General features: G+C 45.1%; 1 protein-coding gene across 5 annotated transcripts in view; it reads left to right on the forward strand.

Annotated features, from left to right (window-relative positions):
- The window catches only part of ANKDD1A (ankyrin repeat and death domain containing 1A), a 41,999-nt gene extending 19,457 nt beyond the window's left edge, over positions 1-22,542 (forward strand). Inside the window, exons 8-15 of one of the 5 annotated variants that reach the window (XM_047739052.1) lie at positions 81-182; positions 2,260-2,358; positions 12,599-12,697; positions 13,752-13,850; positions 14,865-14,960; positions 18,011-18,215; positions 20,671-20,802; positions 21,710-22,542. In XM_047739052.1, the coding sequence (XP_047595008.1) occupies positions 81-182; positions 2,260-2,358; positions 12,599-12,697; positions 13,752-13,850; positions 14,865-14,960; positions 18,011-18,215; positions 20,671-20,802; positions 21,710-21,771 (894 nt within the window). In that variant the 3' untranslated portion in view covers positions 21,772-22,542. The remainder of the gene's footprint in view (positions 1-80; positions 183-2,259; positions 2,359-12,598; positions 12,698-13,751; positions 13,851-14,864; positions 14,961-18,010; positions 18,216-20,670; positions 20,803-21,709) is intronic. The other 4 variants (XM_047739054.1, XM_047739053.1, XM_047739055.1 and 1 more) reach the window with 4 other exon arrangements.
- The last annotated feature ends 445 nt before the right edge of the window (positions 22,543-22,987 follow it).

Raw genomic sequence — 22,987 nt, forward strand, 5'->3', positions numbered from 1 at the left:
CATAGCGCAAGGGGTCCCTCTCATCTCAGAGTCTGGCCTCAGCCTCCCTGCCATCCTCACACTCTCCCCGTGTGTTTCAGGAAGGTCTGACCGCCCTGCACGCGGCGGCTGAAGGCGTCCACCCCGACTGTGTACAGCTGCTCCTTGAGGCTGGGAGCTGTGTGAATGCCTTCACCCAGGTAGTCAGTCCTCCCCCCGGGGGCGGATGTCTGCCCTTGGCTTCTGAACCCTAACTCTAACCTTGCCAATGATTCCTGAACGTGTGTAAATAGGGGCCCTCAGGCCGCAGGCCCCGGGGTCTGCTCTTGGCTTCTCCGCTGCTGAGCCCTGTGACCGAGGGCAAGTCACTTCAATTCGATGAGCCTCATCTCCCAGCTATAAAATGGGGACGCTGTATAGTCACGTTCTTCCATTGCTGGGAGGAGTAAATACACCTCCTAGCATCTGGGGGTGCTAGGAGCTTGACACCTGTTTGTGTCTTCTTATTGCTGGGTACTTGATATTTCGTGGGCCCCCTTTACAACAGTTACTTCAGAAAAGTTTCCCCTGTCATGCTGATGAAGAAACAGAAGTTTAGAGAGATCCAGTGACTTTCACGGGTCACAAGCCAGCAAAAAGCCAAGCTGAGGCTGAAAAGCCTGTTCCCTAGACTGCAGAGCTCATGGCTGAAAGGTTTGCCTTGCCTGTGCACGAGCCACCCCAGCGCCCAGAGCTGGAGCCCAGGACAGGCCTCCTCTCTCTCTCACTACTGACTCCTTAAGCAGCCACTGGAAATTCTGTGTCCTGGAAACGGGGTATCATGGCCTTAGGTAGGGAGTTGCCGTTTTTGTTTTGTTTTGCTTTTTACTTTTAGATCAATGACAAATAATCTCTCTTCACTGATTGAATGGCTTCAGAGTTTGGAATTCTCTATATGTTCTGAATTTCAATAATAAAACAATAATAATAAATAAAATATAATAGCAAAAATAGTTTTAAAGCCCAGGAATTAAGATAGTATGTGAATAATGTTTAACACAAAAGAAGGCAATCAAGGAGAAACAGAACAAAAAGGACAGGAAACATGTAGAAAATAAGTAGCAAAATGGCAAATGTAAATTCAATAATAACATCAGTGTTAACTTCCCCCAAACGTGAATACTACTTCATAAGTCACAAAACACTTAATTTGCAGAATTTCCCTAGCTGCCCCAGGGTGTTGGGAGACACCAAGAGCCACCCTGAGTGGGAAAGTAGCTGCCCCAGGGAAACCACTGCGTCCTTGCATCTGTGTGGTGCTGCTCTTTGAGCAGCAGCCCTTTCTCTATGCCCAGAGCAGTGCTCGGGACTGGGAGGGGACGTAGAAGTGAAGTGTCAAGGCCATCTCCCCAGCAGTAGCAGCATAGGAGTTTAGGGAATGGGGAGGTCATGTCCATCTGGTGGACATGGGCAGGGCTGGAGCTGCCCACTGCCCTGGGCCCTGTGCTCTTGCCTTGGTTTGCGGTTTCCGGAAGAGGACACATTCTATCTGGACACCCCACCCCTCGCAGGGCCTCTGAAGTGGGGGCTGACTCAAAGTGATTACATTTCCTGCTGGGAGGCGGACTGGTTCCCACTCACCCTGTGCACTCAGTTCAGACAGGACTTTGGGAGAGTGGGCAGCTCATCCCAGTTTGCCCCACACTGCCCTGGTTTTCAAACTGAAAATCCTGGAGAACAGTCTGGGCAGTCTGGGACAGCTGGTCGCCTAGAGGGGTCCGCCTGGTGGAGCGGAGGGGAGTAGCTCATGTGAGGTTGCTGTTTGGCTGGGGGTGGGCTTGGATTGAAGGGGGGCACTCAGAGGGCCCATCGGGATGAAGCCTTGCTCCGGGGGCTGCCCGGCTCCCGCCCGGATGGCTGAGAACAGCTCTGGCAGGGCTGTGTGTGCCAGGTGCGGTTTGCTCTGGGCTGGCAAATCTTACTTGCTCCCCTCTTTGAAAATCTCAGAGTATACCCCGCATGTCTTTACCAGCCTAGGAATTGTGCAGGCTTTGATGTGTGTTCTGCAGTTTGTGATAGGAAGCGGGGAAAGGCCAGAACCATGGCGAGCTTCTTTTACTAGTCACCAGGCCTGGGCAAGGCATTGATTTCTCCAGCCTCAGGGTTCAAGAGGGTAATCATCCGGGGGCGGGGGTGTGTGTGTGTGGTGGTGTGTGTGTGTGTGACAAATGGAATAATGGATACCAAAGGCCCACTGTGAGGGACTTTCAGGACAGGGCACTGATGCCTGTTTCCCTCTAGAAAAAACAGAGCTGTCTCCACTACGCAGTCCTCGGTGGCTCTGAGGACATGACCCGGACCCTCATCCACGCAGGAGGCCACACCAACATGGCTGATCCTGTAAGTGTGGGGGCTTGGGTTGAAGGGGTCCCCACTGCAAAGTCTCCATGACTTCCCTGATAAAGCACAGCACAGACAGGTGCTTTGGGCCCCTGCGGTTGGGATGAGGGCCAGGACTGGAGGGCCTGGTAGCTAGCATGAGAGAGGGTCAGATAAGCTTCTTTCTAGGACAGGGTTAGCAAACAAGCTACATTTCCTTCCAAGTGAGTTATTCGCATGTGTTCTCCACTCATTTAGCCATTGGGACTTAATGATGGTCTTTTATTTTACAAATCTACCCTCTTGGTTGTTCATTTTTTGCTTATGTTATGTGGTACACTCACAGGGGACAGTATATTCTTGTGGTTTAGACATGGACTTTGTCAGACATCCTGACTTTGTCAGACATCCTGGCTTTGAGGCCTGGCAGGGCCCATCACAAACTGAATGACCTTGGGCAAGTTGCTTTGACCTCCCTGGGCCTTTGTTTCTTTATCTTTAGGTACTATTAGTCCTATTATGTAAATGAGGAACTATCTATTGTTTAAATTAGAAAGAAGTCATTCTTTTTCTCTTGTTTTTGTTTGTTTTTTAGAGGTCATTTCTTTTTATTTTTTTTTTTTTTTAAAGATTTTATTTATTCACTTGACAGGGAGATCACAAGTAGACAGAGAGGCAGGCAGAGAGAGAGAGAGAGGGAAGCAGGCTCCCTGCTGAGCAGAGAGCCCGATGTGGGACTCGATCCCAGGACCCTGAGATCATGACCTGAGCCGAAGGCAGAGGGTTTAACCCACTGAGCCACCCAGGCGCCCTCTAGCAACCATTTTTAATGCCAGATGTGGTTCAATGACTACATCACACTTAACAGTTCCTCAGCTGTTGAGTATTTGTTTTTGACTTTGTCAGGATAAATAATAATTTATGAACATCTTTATGGCTTATAACTTTGTATTTTCTTTTGCATCATATATGAATTCTCCAAATAGGATTTCTGGGTCAGGTGGTAAAAACATTTTTGTGATTCTTCATGTAACTTGTTAAATCCTTTCTAGAAAGGTCAGATCACATAGCCCCCAATAATTTATAAGTGACCTTTCACCAATATTAGGTATTAACATTTCTATAAATTTCATAGTTAACTGATCTTTGTTATTGCTTGATTTGGAATCTCTTTGATTACTGTTGACCCTGAATTTTCCCAGGAATTTGTTTTTCTAGTTGAAGTTCTTCTATTGTGAGTTATTTCTTCTAATCCTTTGTCTATACTTGTGTGGATTTTCTTTAACCAACTTCTTTGAGGTTATTACTCTTGGATCATAATATATGTTGCTGTTGCTTGCTCTAACAACTTTTTGACATGCTGAAGATGTAAATGTTTGTGTAATCACAGGTATTCTTGATGCAAGTTTTGAATTTTAGTTTAGGAATCTTCTAGCCATGATTTGATTTTTTTTTTTTTAAAGATTTATTTATTTGACAGAGATCACAAGTAGGCAGAGAGGTAGGCAGAGAGAGAGAGAGAGAGAGGAGGAAGCAGGCTCCCCGCTGAGCAGAGAGCCCCATGCGGGGCTCGATCCCAGAATCCCGAGACCATGACCTGAGCCGAAGGCAGCAGCCTTAACCCACTGAGCCACCCAGGCGCCCCCATGATTTGATTTTTGATGTTTGACTCTTTAATCCTCCTACACTGTATTTTTTTTTAAGATTTTATTTATTTGACGGAGAGAGACACAGAGAGAGAGGGAACACAAGGAGGGGGAGTGGAAGAGAGAGAAGCAGGCTTCCCGCAGAGCAGGGAGCCCGATGTGGGCCTCCATCCGGGACCCTGGGATCATGATTTGAGCCGAAGGCAGACGCTTAATGACTGAGCCACCCAGCTGCTCTACACTGTATTTTTTTTGTATATAGTATGATATATTACTCAATAGATTTCCTCCCCCCAATTTTTTTTAATATTTCTATGTCAGGTACATTTATTAAATAATTATAACATTTCTTAGCACTTTTTCATTCTTTCCTTTATCACATATTCGCATTTTGATATATGATAGGCTCTATGTCTGGGCAAGTGATTCTCTTTCAATAAGTTATATGTGTAATCTTTAGCTGGTACCATAGCATTTTAATTATTGTTGCCTCGTAATTTGTTCTAAAGTCATATGAAGCTCGTCTTCTTAAATATCCTAACCTTGTATCCTTTTATATGCTCACATGTTTATTTTTCCAGCTGAGAATTGTGTTTTTTTTTCGATTAAAAAATCAACTTAAGGTGGGGCGCCTGGGCGGCTCAGTGGGTTAAAGCCTCTGCCTTCAGCTCAGGTCATGATCTCAGGGTCTTGACATGGAGCCCCAAATCAGGTTCTCTGCTCCGCAGGGAGCTTGCTTCCTCCCCTCTCTCTCTGCCTGCTTCTCTGCCTAGTTGTGATTTCTCTCTGTCAAATAAATAAAATATTTTTTAAAAAATCAACTTAAGGGTACCAAATCAACGTACAGAAACCTTTTGCTTTTCTGTACACTAATAATGAAACAGCAGAAAGTGAAATTAAGAGAACGACCCCACATCACATCAATAAGAGAAAGGATAAAAACCACATTATTTCAACAGATGTGGAAAATGCTTACAACAAAGTACAATATCCACTTGTGATAAAAGGTCTCTGCAAAGTAGGTCTAGAAGGAACATATCTCAACATAATAAAGGTGTTATATGAAAAATCCACAGCCAACATCATACTTAATGGAGAAAAACTGAGAGCTTTTCCATTAAGTTCAGTAACAAGGAAAGGATGTCCATTATCACCACTTTTATTCAACACTGGAAGCCGTACCCACAGCAATTAGACAACACAGACAAATAAAAGGCATCCAGATTGGTGAGGAAGAAGTAAAACTCTCATTATTTGCAGATGACATGATACTATGTACAGAAAATCCTAAAGACTCCACCAAGAAACTACTAGGGCTGATAAATGAATTCAGTAAAGTTGTAGGATATAAAATCGATGTACAGAAATCTGTTGCATTCCTATACACTAATAATGAAATAGCAGAAAGTGAAATTAAGAAAATAATCACATCTACAATTGCACCAGAAACAATAAAATATCTAGGAATAAACTTAACCAAAGAGGTGAAAGACCTGTACTCTGAAAACTATAAAACACTGATGAAAGAAATTCAAGTTGATGCAAAGAAATAGAAAGACATTCCATGCTCAGGTTTGGAAGAACAAATATTAAAATGTCTATAACACCCAAAGAAGTCTACAGATTTAATGCAAACCCTCTCAAAATACCAACAGCATGTTTCACAGAGCTAGAACAAACAATCCTAAAATTTGTATGGAACCACAAAGACCCTGAATAACCAAAACAATTTGAAAAAGGAGAACAAAATTGGAGGTATCATAATTCCAGACTTCAAGTTATATTTCAAAGCTATAGCAATTAAAATAGTATAGTACTGACATTAAAAACAGACACACAGATCAATGGAATAGAACAGAAAATGAACCCACAATTATATGGTCAATTAATCTTCGATAAAGGAGGAACGTACATACGATGGGAAGAAGAGTCTGTTCAGCCAATAGTGCTGGGGAAACTGGGCAGCCAAATGCAGAAGAATGAAACTGGACCACTTCCACCACACACAAAAATAAGCTCAAAATGGATGAAAGACCTAAATGTGAGACCTGAAACCATGGAAATCCTTGAAGAGAACACAGTAATTTCTCTGACATTGGCCATAGCAACTTTTTTTTTTTTTTTTTGAGAATTTTCATTTATTAAGGGGTGCCTGGGTAGCTAAGTTGCTTAAGAATTTTCATTTATGGGGTGCCTGGGTGGCTCAGTGGGTTAAAGCCTCTGCCTTCAGCTCAGGTCATGATCACAGGGTCCTGGGATCGAGCCCTGCATCGGGCTCTCTGCTCAGCAGGAAGCCTGCTTCTCCCTCTCTCTGTCTGCCTCTCTGCCTACTTGTGATCTCTCTCTCTCTGTCAAATAAATAAATAAAGAATCTTAAAAAAAAAAGAATTTTCATTTATTTATTTTTGAGAGGGAGAGAGAGAGCGAGAGCACAAGCAGGGGGAGTGGCAGGCAGAGGGAGAAGCAGACTCCCCACTGATCAGGGAGCTGGATGTGGGACTTCATCCCAGGGTCCTGGGCCAAAGGTCGATGTTTAACACACTGAGCCCCACAAGCACCCAGCCATAGCTACTTTTTTCTAGAAAGGTCTCTGGAGGCAAGGGAAACAAAAGCAAAAATAAACAATTGGGACTACATCAAAATTAAAAGCTTCTGCATAGCAAAAAGAAACACTGAACAAAACTAAAAGGCAATCTATGGGATGGGAGAAGATATTTGCAAATGACATATCTGATAAAGGGTTAGTGATCCAAAATATATAAAGACTCAACACCCAAAAAACAAATAATCCAATTTAAAATTGGACAGAAGACACAAACAAACATTTCTCCAAAGAAGACATCCAGATGGCCAATACATACAAGAAAAGATGCTCAATGTGTCATCATGAGGGAAATGCAAATCAAAACTACAATGACAGATCACCTCATATGGGTCAGAATGGCTAAAATAAAAAAAACATAAGTAACAAGTGTTGGTGAGGATGTGGAAAAAAGGAAGCCTCTTACACTGTTGGTGGGAATGCAAACTGGTGCAGCCACTCTGGAAAACAGTGTGGAGATTCCTCAAAAAATTAAAAATAGAGCTACCCTATGATCCAGTAATTGCACTACTGGATATTTACTTGAAAAATACAAGGCCACTAATTCAAAGGGATACATGCACCCCTATGTTTATTGAAGCATTATTTACAATAGCCAGACTATGGAAGCAGCTCAAGTGTCCATTGATAGGTAAATGGATAAAGAAAGTGTGGTATATATAGTTAATGGAATATTATTCAGCCAAATCTTGCCATTTGCAACAACATGGATGGAGCTAGAACGTATAACGCTAAGGAAATAAGTCAGTTAGAGAAAGACAAATACCACATGATTTTAGTCATATGTGGAATTTATGAATCAAAACAAGCAAAGGAAAAAAAAGAGAGAGAGAGGGGCAAACCAAGAAACAGACTCTTAACTTTAGAGAACAAACTAGTGGTTGCCAGAGGGGAGGTGGGTGGAGGGAATGGATAAAACAGGTGATGGGAATTAAAGAGTATACATTATCATGATGAAAAAAAAAATAACAACACAGAACTATACCCCTGAAACAAATAATACATTATATGTTAAGAAAAAGATTAATAAAAAAATAAATAAAATTTAAAAACCAATATAAGATTTAGAATAATCATTGTAGGACTATAAATTAATTGGAGATAATCAAAATGATTTTAATATTTACTCTTCTGTAGGAACATATCTCTCTACATATATGAATAAAACTTTAAACCCACCAACAAAGTTGAACTTAAAAATTTTTTTAAAGAAATGAAACATAAAAGGAAGTTTGGAAAACAGAATCATCCAGATTTTTACTACCCTGGCACAAATATTCTTCTTTATTTACTCTCTTTTTTTCAATTGCCTACTTTGGTATAGATTATACTACATATACTACATATACATATATACTACTTTGGTTAGAATTATACTACGTATATAATTTTGGGTCCAGATAATCACGAGCATTTCCATGTGGCTGCATAGGTACTGATGGTGACATCTGGTCTGATGAATGGAGGCACCATGATTTATCAACCTCCTCCACTGGGATAGAGCATCTGGCTTACTTGCCAGTACAGATAGCACAGCTGTATGCATATGACTTCTTTTCTTTTTTTGGAAAGATTCTCAGACATAGGGAATTTGAGGTCAAATATTGTGAGCATCTTTCTAGCTCTTGATATGTAAGCTGGACCACTTCCTGAAAGTCTCGTGTGCATCTGTAGAACCACGAGCAGTATCCAGGCTGCGAGTGTCGTGGTCCTCTTACCCCAAGAGCTTTACATTTTCTCCCAATTAAAAAAGACCCCAGCAGCACCTGGCAGGCTCAGTCAGAAGAGCCTGGGACTCTGGATCTCAGGATCGTGAGTCCGAGGCACATGATGGGTGTAATGAATATACAAGAAGATAAACTTTAAAAAACAAATATCAAGTATCCCTCACCATTGTCTTAATTTACACCCCTTCGATTATTATCAAAAGTGAACATTTTTCCATTTGTGGTAAATCGTCTCTCCAAATTGTTTGCACATTTACATGTAGGGATCTAATTTGATTTTTCAATTAGTTTGCATCTTTACTACTCTTTACTTTACTACTACTAGTACTTTACTACTACTGTATACTACTCTGTATGTAGTATATATCAGCCTTCTGCCTCCAACGTTGACAACAAAGATTTCTTCCTTGTAAGTTGTCTACCTTTTCATTTGGGCTAGGTTTGCCCCTATTTATTTACTTATATTATTTTTGTTACATTTACATTTTTTATTTTTATTTTTTTATTTTTTTTTTATTTTTTTTAAGATTTTATTTATTTATTTGACAGAGAGAAATCACAAGTAGGCAGAGAGGCAGGCAGAGAGAGAGGAGGAAGCAGGGTCCCTGCTGAGCAGAAAGCCCGATGTGGGGCTCGAACCCAGGACCTGGGATCATGACCTGAGCCGAAGGCAGCAGCTTAACCCACTGAGCCACCCAGGCGCCCCACATTTACATTTTTTAAAAAAATGAAAATAATCTACTGGTAGTAACAGTGTCAAAGACACGGTCCTAAAGAGTGAAGATCCTAACAAGTCAAATCTGATGTTTTTCCTTTGCTTTTTTTATATTGTTTCTATGCCTGGTAAATGAATCTCTTTGCTCCTAACTTCAAAATAATTTGTTCTCTTCTAATTTTTTCATAAGTTGATTAAAAAAATTATTTTTTTATTTTTTTACTTTTATTTATTTGACAGAGAGAGAGAGATCATAGGTAGGCAGAGAGGCAGGCAGAGATGAGGCAGCAAGCTCCCTGCTGAGCAGAGAGCCCGATGCGGGGCTTGATCCCAGGACCCTGAGATCATGACCTGAGCCGAAGGCAGAGGCCTCACTCACTGAGCCACCCAGGTGCCCCCATGAGTTGATTTTTAAAGATTTATCTTATTTATCATTTATTTAAGTAATCTCTACACCCAACATGGGGCTTGAACTCACAACCCCAAGATCAAGAGTTGCATGCTCTTCTGAGCCAGCCAAACACCCCTCCATAAATTTTTAAAAGCCAACTTTTAAAAATCAGATTTTAAAAAAAAATAAAATTTTAAATATCTATGGTATCAAACAGGGATCGGTGTGTATTTTTCCTTCCAAAATGACTGACTACTTATCTCAACACCTCTTACTTAATAAGCCTCCCTTCTGTGACACATCTTATTAAATACTTAAATTTCATGGACTATTACAATGAATTGTTTCCTGTAGGGGTTTCGTGCTCTTTCCGCCCGTGTTGGGGGCTGATTCGGTCTACACAGCGGCCACCCCTAGTGTCTGTTCATCAGAGGCAACCTCAACCTCTGTTCACTCTTCTAAAAGAGCAGACACTCCATCTCTGATGACTTTCTGCCTCCGATGGGATCTTTCTTCTTAGCATTTGGCACAACTGATAGGACAAGTTGTTTCTTGTGTTTATTGTCAGTTTTCCCCAACAGAATGCAAACTCTTTGCTGATGCTGTTGCTGATGATGCTTTGTCTGTTCTGTCCACTGCTGGATCCTCAGTGCCTAGAACATACTTTGTACACAGTGGACAATCTATACATACTCATGAATGAATGAATACCTGCTAAATATTCACCAACTTCAGCTACCTCTATCTGCTGGTCCAGGAGGACCAGTGTTCTGCTAGCTGGGGATCTTTGGTTGCCTCTAGTATGGATGTCCCCTCCCTCTGATGCAAGGCAATAGAGCCAATACTATGAGCCAATACTGCAGCGTGGGGCGCATCCTGGTCTCTTTTAGGGATGCCCTGCCCTCCTTTGTCCTTCCAGATTGCTGCAAGATGTGGATCATATGTGTAATAAAAACAGTTATTGGGGGTACCTGGGTTAACCAGTTGGTTAAGCATCTGCCTTCAGCTCAGGTCATGATCCTGGAGTCCTAGGATGGAGGCCTGCATCAGGCTCCTTGCTCAGCGGGGAGCCTGCTTCTCCCTCTGCCTGTTGCTCCCCTGCTTATTCTTTCTCTCTGACCAAAAAAAAAAAAAAAAAAAAAAAAAAAAGATTATCAGTGGGGTTTAGGAGTGCAGAGTATAAGCAGATGGATGGTAGGGGTGGAAGAAGGCCTTCACTAGGTATCTTGTGTACTTTTTGGTTCTTTTGTTTTTTATAAATAAAATGTAAAACAACTAAAATCTAAAACAACTAAGAACAACTTTCTCTCTTTCCACTCCCCTTTCAGACCACATTCCCCCAGATGTGTTTCCAGGACAACTGAGGCTAGATCTGGTGTATTCGCTTATCTCCATAGTTTGCAGCTTCCTGGAAAGCCAGGCCTTGTAGTTCTGACAAGTTTCCAGAACTTGTTTCTCACCTGAGATGTGCATTTGAGCCAGTTTTAGTCTCTGCCCATTCACTGGCACAGCACACCTTTTCCAGGCCGGATTTTGATTTCACAGCCATCCAGCAATGATCTGAGGACACTGTTGAAATTCTTAGAGTAGGTTTACTTGGGTTTAAACAATTTTTTTTCTAGGGATGCCTGGGTGGCTCAGGTGGTGGAGCCGCTGCCTTCAGCTTGGGTCTGATCCCAGGGTCCTGGGATTGAGTCCCGCATCGGGCTCCTTGCTCAGCGGGGAGCCTGCTTCTCTCTCTGCTTCTGCCTGCCACTTCGCCTGCTTGTACTCTCTGACAAATAAATAAAATCTTAAAAAAAATTTTTTTTTTCTAGATGTGTTTCAGAATCCTTTTTGGCATTTATTGAAATTTGGGTATGGGATTACATTAAACTTGTAAATATAAGAGAAAATGGTCATCTTTATAATATATTTTCACTAGGAGCATGAAGTCTTGCTATTTCTTTGTCTTCTTTTCTATCCCTCAGTGATGTTATATGGCTTTATTTTGCCTTTGATATGTCCATTAACAATTACACTCTTCATAGATACTTTGTATTTTGGGCTGTCATGGAGAAGATATCTTTTAAAAGATTTGTCATTTCTTGTAGGGATTCAAAACAGGAATGCTATTGTCTTGGGTTTTATCTTCTATATGACTTTGAATTAATTTTACTACAGTTTTTTTGCGGGGGGGGAAATAACTTTTTTAACCTGCCTAGATATACAATCACATTGCCTACAAAATCACCATATAGTTTAAATCTTCTTTTCCAATATCAATAAACCTTTTTCATTTTTTTTATTTAAAAAAAATTTCTGGCCTAAACTAATAGACATTGGTAGAAGACATTTTTATCATTTTGTGTGTCTGTGTGTATGTTCTGTTCTCTAATCTTTTTATACTCAATATATGAGGGTGTTTTTCCACTATCAATCTTACTGGCTTTGTACTATTCCTCTGTGTCTGTGTCACTATATCACCAAGTGACAAGGATGGCAGTATCTCCACTTTGTCGTATGGTCAGGAGGGAGTCATAAGGGACCATAGATGAAGGAGTCTTCCAGCCTTGAGAGGCCTTGGATGTGTGTTGGACTTGTGAGGTCTCTGTTCTGGTTCCAGCTGACTCTCTCATTCATTCCTTTCATGCATAAACAGTAATCAGGCACCTACCTTGGTGCTCGGGGGAGAAACTCCCAATAACACAAGGTTCTTGTTAGCTATGGGCAAGTCATTTATGTCTTCTGAACCTAGCGTTCCTGTTCATAAGAAGAAAATACTAGTAACACCATTTCTATATACGCTGCCTAGGTTCATGTGTGGATTCAATGAGATATTAGAGAATTTTTAAATGTTGCTAGAAGGGAACCTCAGGAAACATCACTTGTTAGATGAAGAGTCCAGAGAAGGGAAATGACTTGCCCACAGTCACATAGTGAGTTCCTGGGATAGCGAGGTCTCAAACTTGGATCTTCAGGCTCCCACCCAACTTACAATGCAGAAACTCCAGGGTTTCAGCCTTTGGGTCTATGGATTCCTTGAGCCAATGATGTTCTCCAAGGAGCAAGAAGGGCCAAACCGAAAAGCACTTTTTGTATACAGCCTTCCCTCTGTCCACCCCCAGCACTAACCTACCAACCTGTGCAGGGCCGTCCTGGGAGGGACCCATCGGATGACCCATTTGTCTCCTCCCCCAGCAGGGCATCTCTCCTCTGCACCTAGCTGTGAAACACAACTTCCCTGCCTTGGTCCAGCTCCTCCTCGATGCCGGTAGTGACCTGGATGCCACAGACAATGTAAGTGGTTGCAGAAACCATTTGGGCCCCAGAGGGCTTCTGGGCACCCTCCCAGGCTGGCAGGGCTTGGCTGCCATCTCCTAGCTTGGCTCAGAGCTGAGAAATTACTTCTTTAGTTTGTACAAGAGCTGTGTGAATATTTGTTGAAGGGAATGGCATTTTATCAACCATTCTTATATTTGGAACATTTTGGTGGTTTCCACGTTGCTGCCATGGTCCATCAAACACTCCAGTAAACATCTTGCTACGTTCTACTGTCTCCTTTCACTGATTTTTTTTTATCCCCGCTTTGGGAAAATTTCCAGGACAGGGGTGAGTGGGGCAGTCTTGTGTCACAAGAGGCCTCTGAGTCCTGAAGTTGTGCTCAGTTAGGAGCCCTTTCAATGCCCGTTCCCCACATGCCTCCCCCCAACCATGTAGTCCTCAGTGCCTGTACCTACAACCACAAGCAGTGGAAAGCAACTTGGCAGTCTGCAGCACATACCTTCAAAACGATCAGGCTTTGCGCTTCAGTGAATTGGGCCTCAAGAAATACATTAGAAACTCATGCACAAAGATACCTGTTGCAACATTGCTTATCAATCTTCAATTTGCAAATGGCCCAAATATTTAATAATAGAGAAATGATCAGGTAGATTATGGGTTAGACATAGATTACTGTGGAGCTGTTAAAAATGGGCTTTGTCGGAGTTTATAATATGTGGACAAGTTAGGTAGAAAAATGGACCCAAAATATATAGATGGGATGATCTCATGTAAAATCAACAAACCAAAAGCATTCTACATTAAAGACTAGAAGAATTATATTGGGCTCGTTACAGAGATTAACTTAGCTAGCAAGTGGTATTTTTTTCCTTTATTCTTTCAGCTTTTTTATCAAGTTTTCTCTGGTACTGAGTTTATGACTAAACCCATGTTACTCCCTCCCATAACTTCTTAGAGAAACTTGTTAAGATGCAGTTAGAAGTATACCCACCTTGGACCAGTCCTGGTTTGAGTTTGGGCCACTTGTACATGCTTTTCTACTCTCCTATCCCCTTGGCTTCTTCCCCAGAGGCAGCAGACACCCCTCCACCTTGCGGCTGAGCACGCCAGGCAGGACATAGCGGAGATGCTCCTCATCGCGGGGGTTAACTTGAACCTGAGAGATAAGGTACATCTGCTCCCAACCAGCCTCCCTTTCAAGCTTTCATGGCTTCCTCTTTGCCAGAGACCCTACTACAAAAACCTCCTGCTCTCAGACTGTTGAAAGCTTCCCATCCTTTATATACTAGCTCAGATGCTGCTTCCACCAGGAAGCCTTCCTAGCCCTTCCTCCTCTGAGGTCCCTCAGGACCAGGCCTGCCCTTCTGCCGGTCTAGAACTATCAGGTGGTTGTCTTCTGTTTCATGGTCCCTCAGATTTTGAGCTCCTTGAGTTGCCCATTGGTGAGGGGGAGGAGTAGAGGAGCATCACATCACTGTCTCACAGTCCCCTACATGTAGGTCAGGGGTAGGGTAGCTTCCTGGCTCTTTGTGCCTCGGGGGGTGGGGGGCGCTACTCCCTCAGGTGGCCAGAGGTTCCAGATGAGCTGAGGACTTGCTATAAGGCTAAGGAGGTCACAAGCTTGTGAGGGAAAGGGGCTTGCACAATCCTTGACATGGTGTGTGGAAGAGCTGGGGCGGGGGCAGAAATAGACCCTGAGGCTAGACCTGGAGGGGGGCTCCCTGGCTTGAGCTGGGCCCCAGGGCAGCCGGCCAGGTGCGAGGAGGAGCTTCCCAACTCCCTGCACCTGCCTGGAGATTGAGGCCAGCCCTGTGCTGGATGCAAAAGGCCTGAGGTGGGGGCGGGCAGACGTGACATGACGATCCCAGTCACCCTCTCTGGGCTCTGGTTTCAGCTGAGAAGCGGGAGAGGTGACCTCTATTTCACAGGTGATGTTGAAGAGTTATGCAGGCTGAGTTTCATGTGCTCTAAGACTTCCTAAATCTAAACAAGAGGCAGTTGCTGGAATTACTGCTTCATTCTTCCCATGCCTTCCATGCCCCTCGTCATGCCCAGAAAACATTTCTGCTCTCCTTTCTACTGGAAGCCGCTTTCTTAGGGGCAGAACGTTTGCAGCAGATGCTAGAGGCCACCCTACAGCCCTCCTGTAGCAACTTTGGCTTCCCTTACTTCTTCCTCGCAGCAAGGGAAAACCGCCCTGGCAGTGGCCGCTCGCAGCAACCACGTCAACCTGGTGGACATGATCATAAAGGCTGATCGCCTCTACACGTGGGAGAAGGTAGGGACACCCTGCTCAAAGTCTGTCCATGTTGCAGAGGGAGCGGCCAAGGCGCGAGGTGGGGCTGGCTTTGAACCCCAGCCCTCACCCAATTCAGGTCCCCGCACCGCCCACCCTTGTTTCCAAGGAGGGGATAATCCTGGCCTTACCCACCACCAGAGCTGACTGTGAGCATCTGGAGCTGAGAGAGCCAAGGTAGTCCGGGGGGTCATGCCGGGGTGGAGGTAGTATGGATGCTATTACTTTTTTTTTTTTTTTTTTTAGATTTTATTTATTTGTCAGGGACATTGGGAGAGAGAGCGAGCGAGCACAGGCAGACAGAGAGGCAGGCAGAGGCAGAGGGAGAAGCAGGCTCCCTGCCGAGCAAGGAGCCCGATGCGGGACTCGATCCCAGGACCCTGGGATCATGATCTGAGCCGAAGGCAGCCGCCCAACCAACTGAGCCACCCAGGCGTTCCAGTATGGATGCTATTAGAGCGCCCGGCGGATGGGCGGATGGACGCGTGTGCGCACGCCTGCGTGCGAGAGGACCGAGATGGCAAATTGGTTTCCGCTCACTGCCATCTCCAGGTGACTGGGATTGCTGCTGGGGGTGTTGTCTCCAGGCAACTTTCTGAGCCCAGAAGGAAAGAGTGCTGGGATGGATTAGTGATGCTTGCTGAGGAACTGGTGAAGAGTAGTAGCAGATGTAAGATCATGCTGTTCCAGTCGCCAGTAAATGGGGTCAGGTAGGGAGGGGCTTTTTTGTTTTTGGGTTTTTTTTTTTTTTGGTCTTTGAGGTTGTTTTTATAGTTGGAAAATAATTTTTGCATTTATTTCACTTTTAAAAACTAATAATTTATCAACAAATTTTATTTTTATTTTTTTTTTAAAGATTTTATTTATTTATTTGACAGAGAGATCACAAGTAGGCAGAGGCAGGCAGAGAGAGAGGAGGAAGCAGGCTCCCTGCCGAGCAGAGAGCCCGATGCGGGGCTCGATCCCAGGACCCTGGGATCATGACCTGAGCCGAAGGCAGAGGCTTTACCCACTGAGCCACCCAGGCGCCCCTGATATTTTTTTTTAAAGCACTTTGCTTCCTTAGTTTTTCTTTCTTTCTTTCTTTCTTCCTTTTTTTTTTTTTAGAGAGGGAGGTGGGGGAAGAGGAAGAGAGAGAATCCCAAGCAGACCATGAGGTTCGATCCCACACCCTAAGATTATGATCTGAGCTCAAATCAAGAGTGGACACTTAACTGACTGAGCCACCCAGATGCCCCCTAAATTCTTTAAGATTTTATTTATTTATTTGACAGACTGAGATCACAAGTAGGCAGAGAGACAAGTGGTGAGGGGTCGGTGGGGAAGCAGGCTCCCTGCTGAGCAGAGAGCCCAATATGGGGCTCCATCCCAGGACCCTGGGATCATAACCTGAGCCGAAGGTAGAGGCTTTAACCCACTGAGCCATCCAGGTGCCCCAGGTGCCCCCTAAATTCTTAAATTATCCCAGTAAATCAAACCTATAAAGTGAATCTCAAGGGGCGCCTGGGTGGCTCAGTGGGTCTGCTTGACCCTGGGCCTGCTTCCTCCTCTCTCTCTGCCTGCCTCTCTGCCTACTTGTGATTTCTCTCTGTCAAATAAATAAATAAAATCTTAAAAAAAAAAAGTGAATCTCAAATATCTTAAACATTCCAATATTGTCTGCAAACTTAGCTTCTCCTGTACTGCTCATAAAAATCACTATTTCAAAATCAGTAACAAATTTCAATAGGAATCATAAGATATTCTCTTTCATGGACATACTAGATTCTAGAAACATTACAGCCCCTTTTCATATAACAGGTTACTCCTGTGACCCCAAAATATTAATACCAAGGATTTGATGAACTGATTCCTCTTTATGCTTGATTCTAACACCTCAGACTTGAAAAGTTCTCAATGCTAAGGCATCTGGGCAGTTAGAATCACAAACCTCCCTACCCGCAGGCTAATTCAATCAGAATCACTGGTGTGGGGACCAAGCAGCCGTAGTTTTGTTTTATTAGATTTTATTTTTATTTTAAGATTTTATTTATTTAACAGGGAGAAAGAGAGATCATAAGTAGGCAGAGAGGCAGGCAGAGAGAGAGGGGGAAGCAGGCTCCCCAGCGAGCAGAGAGCCCAGTGCAGGGCTCCATCCCAGGACCCCGGGACCACGACCTGAGCCGAAGGCAGAGGCCTTAACCCACTGAGCCACCCAGGCACCCCTAGATTTTATTTTTTAAATTAATCTCAACACCCAACGTGAGGCTCAAGCTTATACCCCACAATCAAGAGTCGCATGCCTCACAGAATGAGCCAGCCAGGTGTGTCCCAGGAGTCAGTGATTCTTAAAGCTCCCAGATGATCCCATGCACAAATGCAGCTGGGAACCCTGCTGAGGAACCTCCCCAGGTGACAGCCAGTCTCCTGGGTCATCGAGTCACTGGCCACTGTTGACCAGGATATAAGATTTGCAGCTGCAGATGCCAGAACCCACCTGAGCTTTTTTAAGAACCATAACTCTGTACCCACGACCTTTAGAGGGACTTAGGCTTTTGTGGGGTTAACTTAGGCTATCACATAATTCTTTTGTAACTTCTCATTTCATCACCTGCTTTGCATAGAAAGAATTCTGTAAGCCCGTCTTTACTACTTGTTGGGATTCAGGAAATCTAGTTAGTGCCTGATCCTTGGTTTGGCTTGACTGGTGTTAGCCACAGCCGCCGAGTCTTTCTGCTCGTGCTTGTGTAACAAAAACACAGAGAGAAGAGAGGAATTGGGAAGGCTTCCCAGAAGAGGTGGCATGTGGGTGATCTTTGGACTGTGGCAGTGGGGTTGAGGGACAGGCAGGTGAGAAAAGGAATTCTGGACAGAGGAACAGTGTGAGCTGCTGGGGTTCCCAAAGTCAAAGCAAGGCACAGAGCAAGAAACCCGAGTAGCACACACGATGCCCCAGCCCTGGGATGCTGCTAGGGCCCCTCCAAACTCCCACAGGAGAGCCTGGCAGGGATTCCCCCCAAATGGCAGCTGCACTTTTGGGATCTGCTCCACAGGATCACCCCGTGCGCAAGGACCCCAAGGATCCCTATGGGAAGAACTTGACCTTTAAGCAGGACCATCGGCAGGAAAGGCAGCAATTCCACTCTGTGCTGTGGCGACTGGCCTCCAGGGACCTGCGGCCTCACGAGTGGAAGAAGCTGGCATATTGCTGGGAGTTCACTGAGGCCCACGTCCATGCCATCGAGCAGCAGTGGACAGGTACCGCCCTGCCTCTCCCCACCCCAGAGTGACCGGTGGGCGGTGGCGGGGGGGGCATTGGATATTCGGTTTTCTGTGTTTCTTGGGGGAAAGCCCGTGCAACCCGCAGCCTGACTACAGTAAGCCGCATGCCATCCCACATGGCTCTCCATTCTTCCAGGCCTTTGCTCAGGCTGTGCCCTCTGCCTCTCCCTCCCCACTGACCTGTGAACTTCACATTCTTCATGAGTTAGGCCAAGCTGATACCCATCATTCACACACCAAACTAAAGTCACTCCCTATAAAAAGGAGAGGACCAGATCTTGCCACCATTATTTAGTATCTGTTTGGAAATGTTGGCCCAGAGCTCCTGGGTGGCTCAGTCGGTTAAGTGTCTGCCTTCAGCTCAGGTCCTGGACCCGGGGTCCTGAGATCTGGGATTGAGCCCTGAGTTGGGCTCCCCACTCAGCTGGGAGTCTGCTTCTCTGTCTCCCTTTGCCTCTCCCCCCGTCATGCTCACTTGGTCTCGCTCTCAAGTTAAAAAAAAAAAAAATTGCCCCTGGTACTAGGACAGAAAACAAACAGAAATAAGGACTGTAAATATTGAAAGGAAGAGAGAGATTTATTAACTTCAGATGCTATAATCATGCACAGGAAGTCCAGTCAACTGAAAAACTCAATAAAATAATGCAGTGAAATGGCTAAATATGATAAATATAATAAAAATGATAAATATGATAAAATACAGACACCATAGTATTCCTGTCTACCATCAATAGGTGGGGAGGTATTTTGGAAAAGCTATTCCATTTGCAATAGTTTCTTAAAAGAAATATGAATGGCATATGAGTAAAACAATAAACATTAGTTCAACTATAAACAAAAGACTTGGGTAGGTGGAATGACAGTCTGTATTCCCGGCTAGAAGTGTTAGGTAGACATCGATTTCTCCCAAACTAGTTTAAAATTTTGATTTTTTTTTTTAAGATTTATCTATTTTACAGAGAGAGAACAAGTGGCAGGGGCAGAGGGATAGGGAGAGATAACCCAAGCAGATTCCTCACTGAGCTCGGAGCCCAACATTGGGCTTAATCCCACAACCCAAAGATCCTGGCTCCAAGATCATGACCCCGAGATCCTGACCAAGAGCTGGATGCTTAACTGACTGAGCCACTCAGGCTCCCCTGATTCAGGTTTAATCACATCAAAATAGGAGGTTTTTGAAACTTGACTAAAATATTCTAGAGTTCTCTTGAAAGAATCAAGAGGGAATGATTAAAGATTTTATTTACTTGAGAGAGAGAGAGCATGTATGAGAGAGCACAGGAGAGAGAGCATGAGCTGAGGTTGGGGGGCCTGAGCTGAGCAGGGAGCCTGACTCGGGACTCAATTCCAGGACCCCGGACCATGATCTGAGGTGAAGGCAGACGATGGTTAACCGACTGAGCCACCAGGCACCCCGAAGAGGGAATAGTGAAGGGAAGGGAAAAGTGAGGAGGATCTAATCCAAACAGACTCAACCTGTTATAAAGCTCAAATAATTAGCACAGAGAGATACTGGACAGAAAAATATGCACACCAGTTAGTGGAACAGAGCAGGGATAAGAACTTTCAGAAAGGATAAAGGAGCACGCCTAAATAATGTGGCCGGGGGCAAGAGATAGTGAATAAATGGGCCAAATGAAGCCGCTATGCCAAAGGCAGCACATGAGGAAGTGCCTGCTGATGGCCCAGAGGGAGCCAGAAAGTCCGAGCACTCGGTGGACTGACCTGGCCCCAGTGATGGGAGAGGAGACCTACCTAGTCACAGAGTGGAGTAAAAAGCTCACCCCCTCCTCCCACATCGCAGAGTGTGGGCAGTTATTTTCAAACATGGCCGTACATTGGAATCACCTGGGAAGGCTTAACACCGCTCACTGCTCAGGCTGCACCCAGATCCAAGTAGGTTGGAATCTCGCCGGGTGGGTGGGGGATGGTACCCAGGTGTCAGTATTTTTTGGAAGGCTTCCGGGGGGTTTCCAGTGAGCACCTACAGCTGAGAACCACTGGTGTAGGGGAAAGAACATGGCCACCTCTGTCTTGCACTAAGCCGGTTTTCTCATCTGTAAAATAGGACCACTGGCGGGCAAGGCACAGGTTATTGTGAGTAGCCAGAGAAGCAGGGAGTAGTCCCGTGCGTCATGGGATCACAACAAGGAGTGCCAAATCTGTCTTCAGAGCGACACCAACATGATGCATGGTGGACGCTCAGGAGAAAGCCTGCAGCTGGGGAAGTTCTAGAGTCCTCAACACAAAACCTCCGCCCCCACCGCCTCTGAGCCTGTCCTGTCCCTCCTCTCCCCATCTCTGGGCTGAGCTCCACTGGAGCTTAGAGAAGGGCCTGGCTCTCTCCTACCTGGCATGTGCGGGAGGTGGTGCAGGGCAGTCAAGAGGGGGCTCGGTTGGCTCCTTCTCTTTCTCCCCTCATGGTCGTCAGGCACCAAGAGCTATCAGGAACACGGCCACCGGATGCTACTCATCTGGCTGCATGGCGTGGCCACCACCGGTGAGAACCCTGGCAAAGCGCTGTTTGAAGGCCTCGTGGCCATTGGCAGGAGGAACCTGGCTGGTAAGTGTCCCTAGCTCTGGGCAGCACTACCCCCCAGAATGTGACAGAGCCCCCAGAGGTCTGCTCAGACCACAGTGCAGTGGTGCTGGCTCTGAACCTTCCGGATTCCTGGTCCTAGCCTTGTCTACTGGAATTCAGGCAGAGCCCTGGGCGAACCAGTGCCTCCCAGGCCCCCATCTCCCCATCCGCGCCATCAGCGTGCTGGCTCAAATCATGCCTGGAACCTTCACAGCCACAAAGCCACCAATGCTATCATCTCTTCCTCTCTGGCCCTCTGTACTTTGATTTTTTTTTCTAATTTGGAATAAGGCTGGAACAGCCTGCAGACCTCTTTCACAAACAGTAAGACATATGGGCCAGAACTGGCTTAATAGGAGTTCCAACAGTTCGATCTGGGCAAATAAATAAAATTTCTGAGACCATCACAACCTTTGGAGCCTGTCCATTCTACATGCCTGGTTTGAGATTCTCAGCACCCTGTGGAACTATCAGGCAAGCAAGATAGAACATTCAGTACTAAAAACAAAATCAGCTCACAATGAAAGAGCTGTAAATACCGTAATGGCCGCTGGTGTGGTGCACTATGGGGAGACTCCAGGACAGGGTATCAGGCAGTCAGCAGTAGTAATGAAGGCAGTAACAGTGAAAACAGGGCTGGCATGTCCTAGAGAGGAGAAAGGAGAGCCCCCTGTGTGGTGGGTAACTCACAGCAGCTGTGGGCAAGGTGGAAAAACAATCAGGCCTGGGGTGTCGGGGGGAGAGGAGTTAGGGATGACTTTTTTTCCAAAATGGTCTTAAATATCTATTTTCTTTTAGCACAAACACTGGCAGGCAATTAAAACATGAAACTAGCCCTGTGAGGCAGAGCGTAGGCAACATGAAGCAATAGGATTCCTCTCTCTTGCAGAAAGCATCAGGAAGAAAGCAAATGCTGACCTGGGGGCCCCCAGCAGGTGCACGGCCATGTAACCAGAGGGGCCAGACTTTCAGGGGCATGGGGCCTCAGAATGGGAGCCACTGAACAGAAGAGGACCACCACGAGGGCTTTAAAAAAAAAAAAAAATCACAGTTAACAGCCCTCCAGCTGCTCGTACTGAACCGCACAGCCGAGCAGGAGCAGCGGGCACGGCTTGTAATCTTTCACGAGGGCTGGTCTGGGGCCGGCTTGGGTTCTGCAGGCTCTTCCCACGGGTATGGTTCTTTACAGTTCTTGGAGCCTCACAGCAGTCTCCTGAGATGCAAGGGGCATCTTTTCAGAGAGGACACCGAGGCCCCGGATGGATAAAGCAGCTAGTCCAGCTGTTGAGGTCAGGGGCCAAACCCCGCATTCCTGTCTCTCCAACCATCACTTACAAAATGGACCACCCTTCGCTCATTCACTGGCTTTTCATGAACACCACACTTACTCCACAGCTCTGTTTCTGTCTCCAGTCGTGTTCCAGGAGGCACATGCTCTTTTTTTCTGTTTTAGAGTTTTTTTTTAATTAAAAAATTTTATTTTGAAATCCTTTCAGACCTAACGAAAAACACTGCAGAACCAGTACAAAGAATTTCTGAAAACACTTCACAATGCAGCTTCCCCAAATATTAACATCTTAATCACAGCATAATTTTCAAAACAAAGAAAGTGAACACATACCACACTCTTAACTCTTCCTCAGACCTGATTCCCATTTTGTCAGTTGAGCCGTTCATGTCTTTTTCTGGATCAGGATCCAGTCCAGGAATACGCCTTACATTAAGTTGTTGTTGTAAGGACCTATTTAGCCAGAGTGACTCCATCTTGGTTAAAAGCCATTTTGTTGTTTGTGCAGTAAAACTTAAACTGACCCTGCCCCCCTCCCCCGCAGAGAAACTTACTTAGAAGCAAGTCTGGGAAACCAGTAAAGTATGGTCGGCTAGTTCCTAATAACAGAGCCCAGAATACAAGGCCAGGTCGGCCAGTTCCTGATACCAGAACCCAGAATACAAGGACGAGTCGGGCCAGGTGGAGACATCCAATCAGTAAGAAACACACATACTTTTTCCCTAGCCACCAAAGAATGTAAACCCCGCCGTTTGGGTGCCAACCTTGAGCACCAATTCTGACCAGAGTAATAGGTTAGTTCAAACAGCTACTATAGGGTAAATTGCAATTCAATTGGCCACCTGCGTGTGACCTAACATGACTTCAATCTCATTGGCC

The sequence above is a fragment of the Lutra lutra genome, chromosome 7 (genome assembly GCF_902655055.1).
Source record: "Lutra lutra chromosome 7, mLutLut1.2, whole genome shotgun sequence".
In the NCBI taxonomy this organism is placed as follows: domain Eukaryota; kingdom Metazoa; phylum Chordata; class Mammalia; order Carnivora; family Mustelidae; genus Lutra; species Lutra lutra.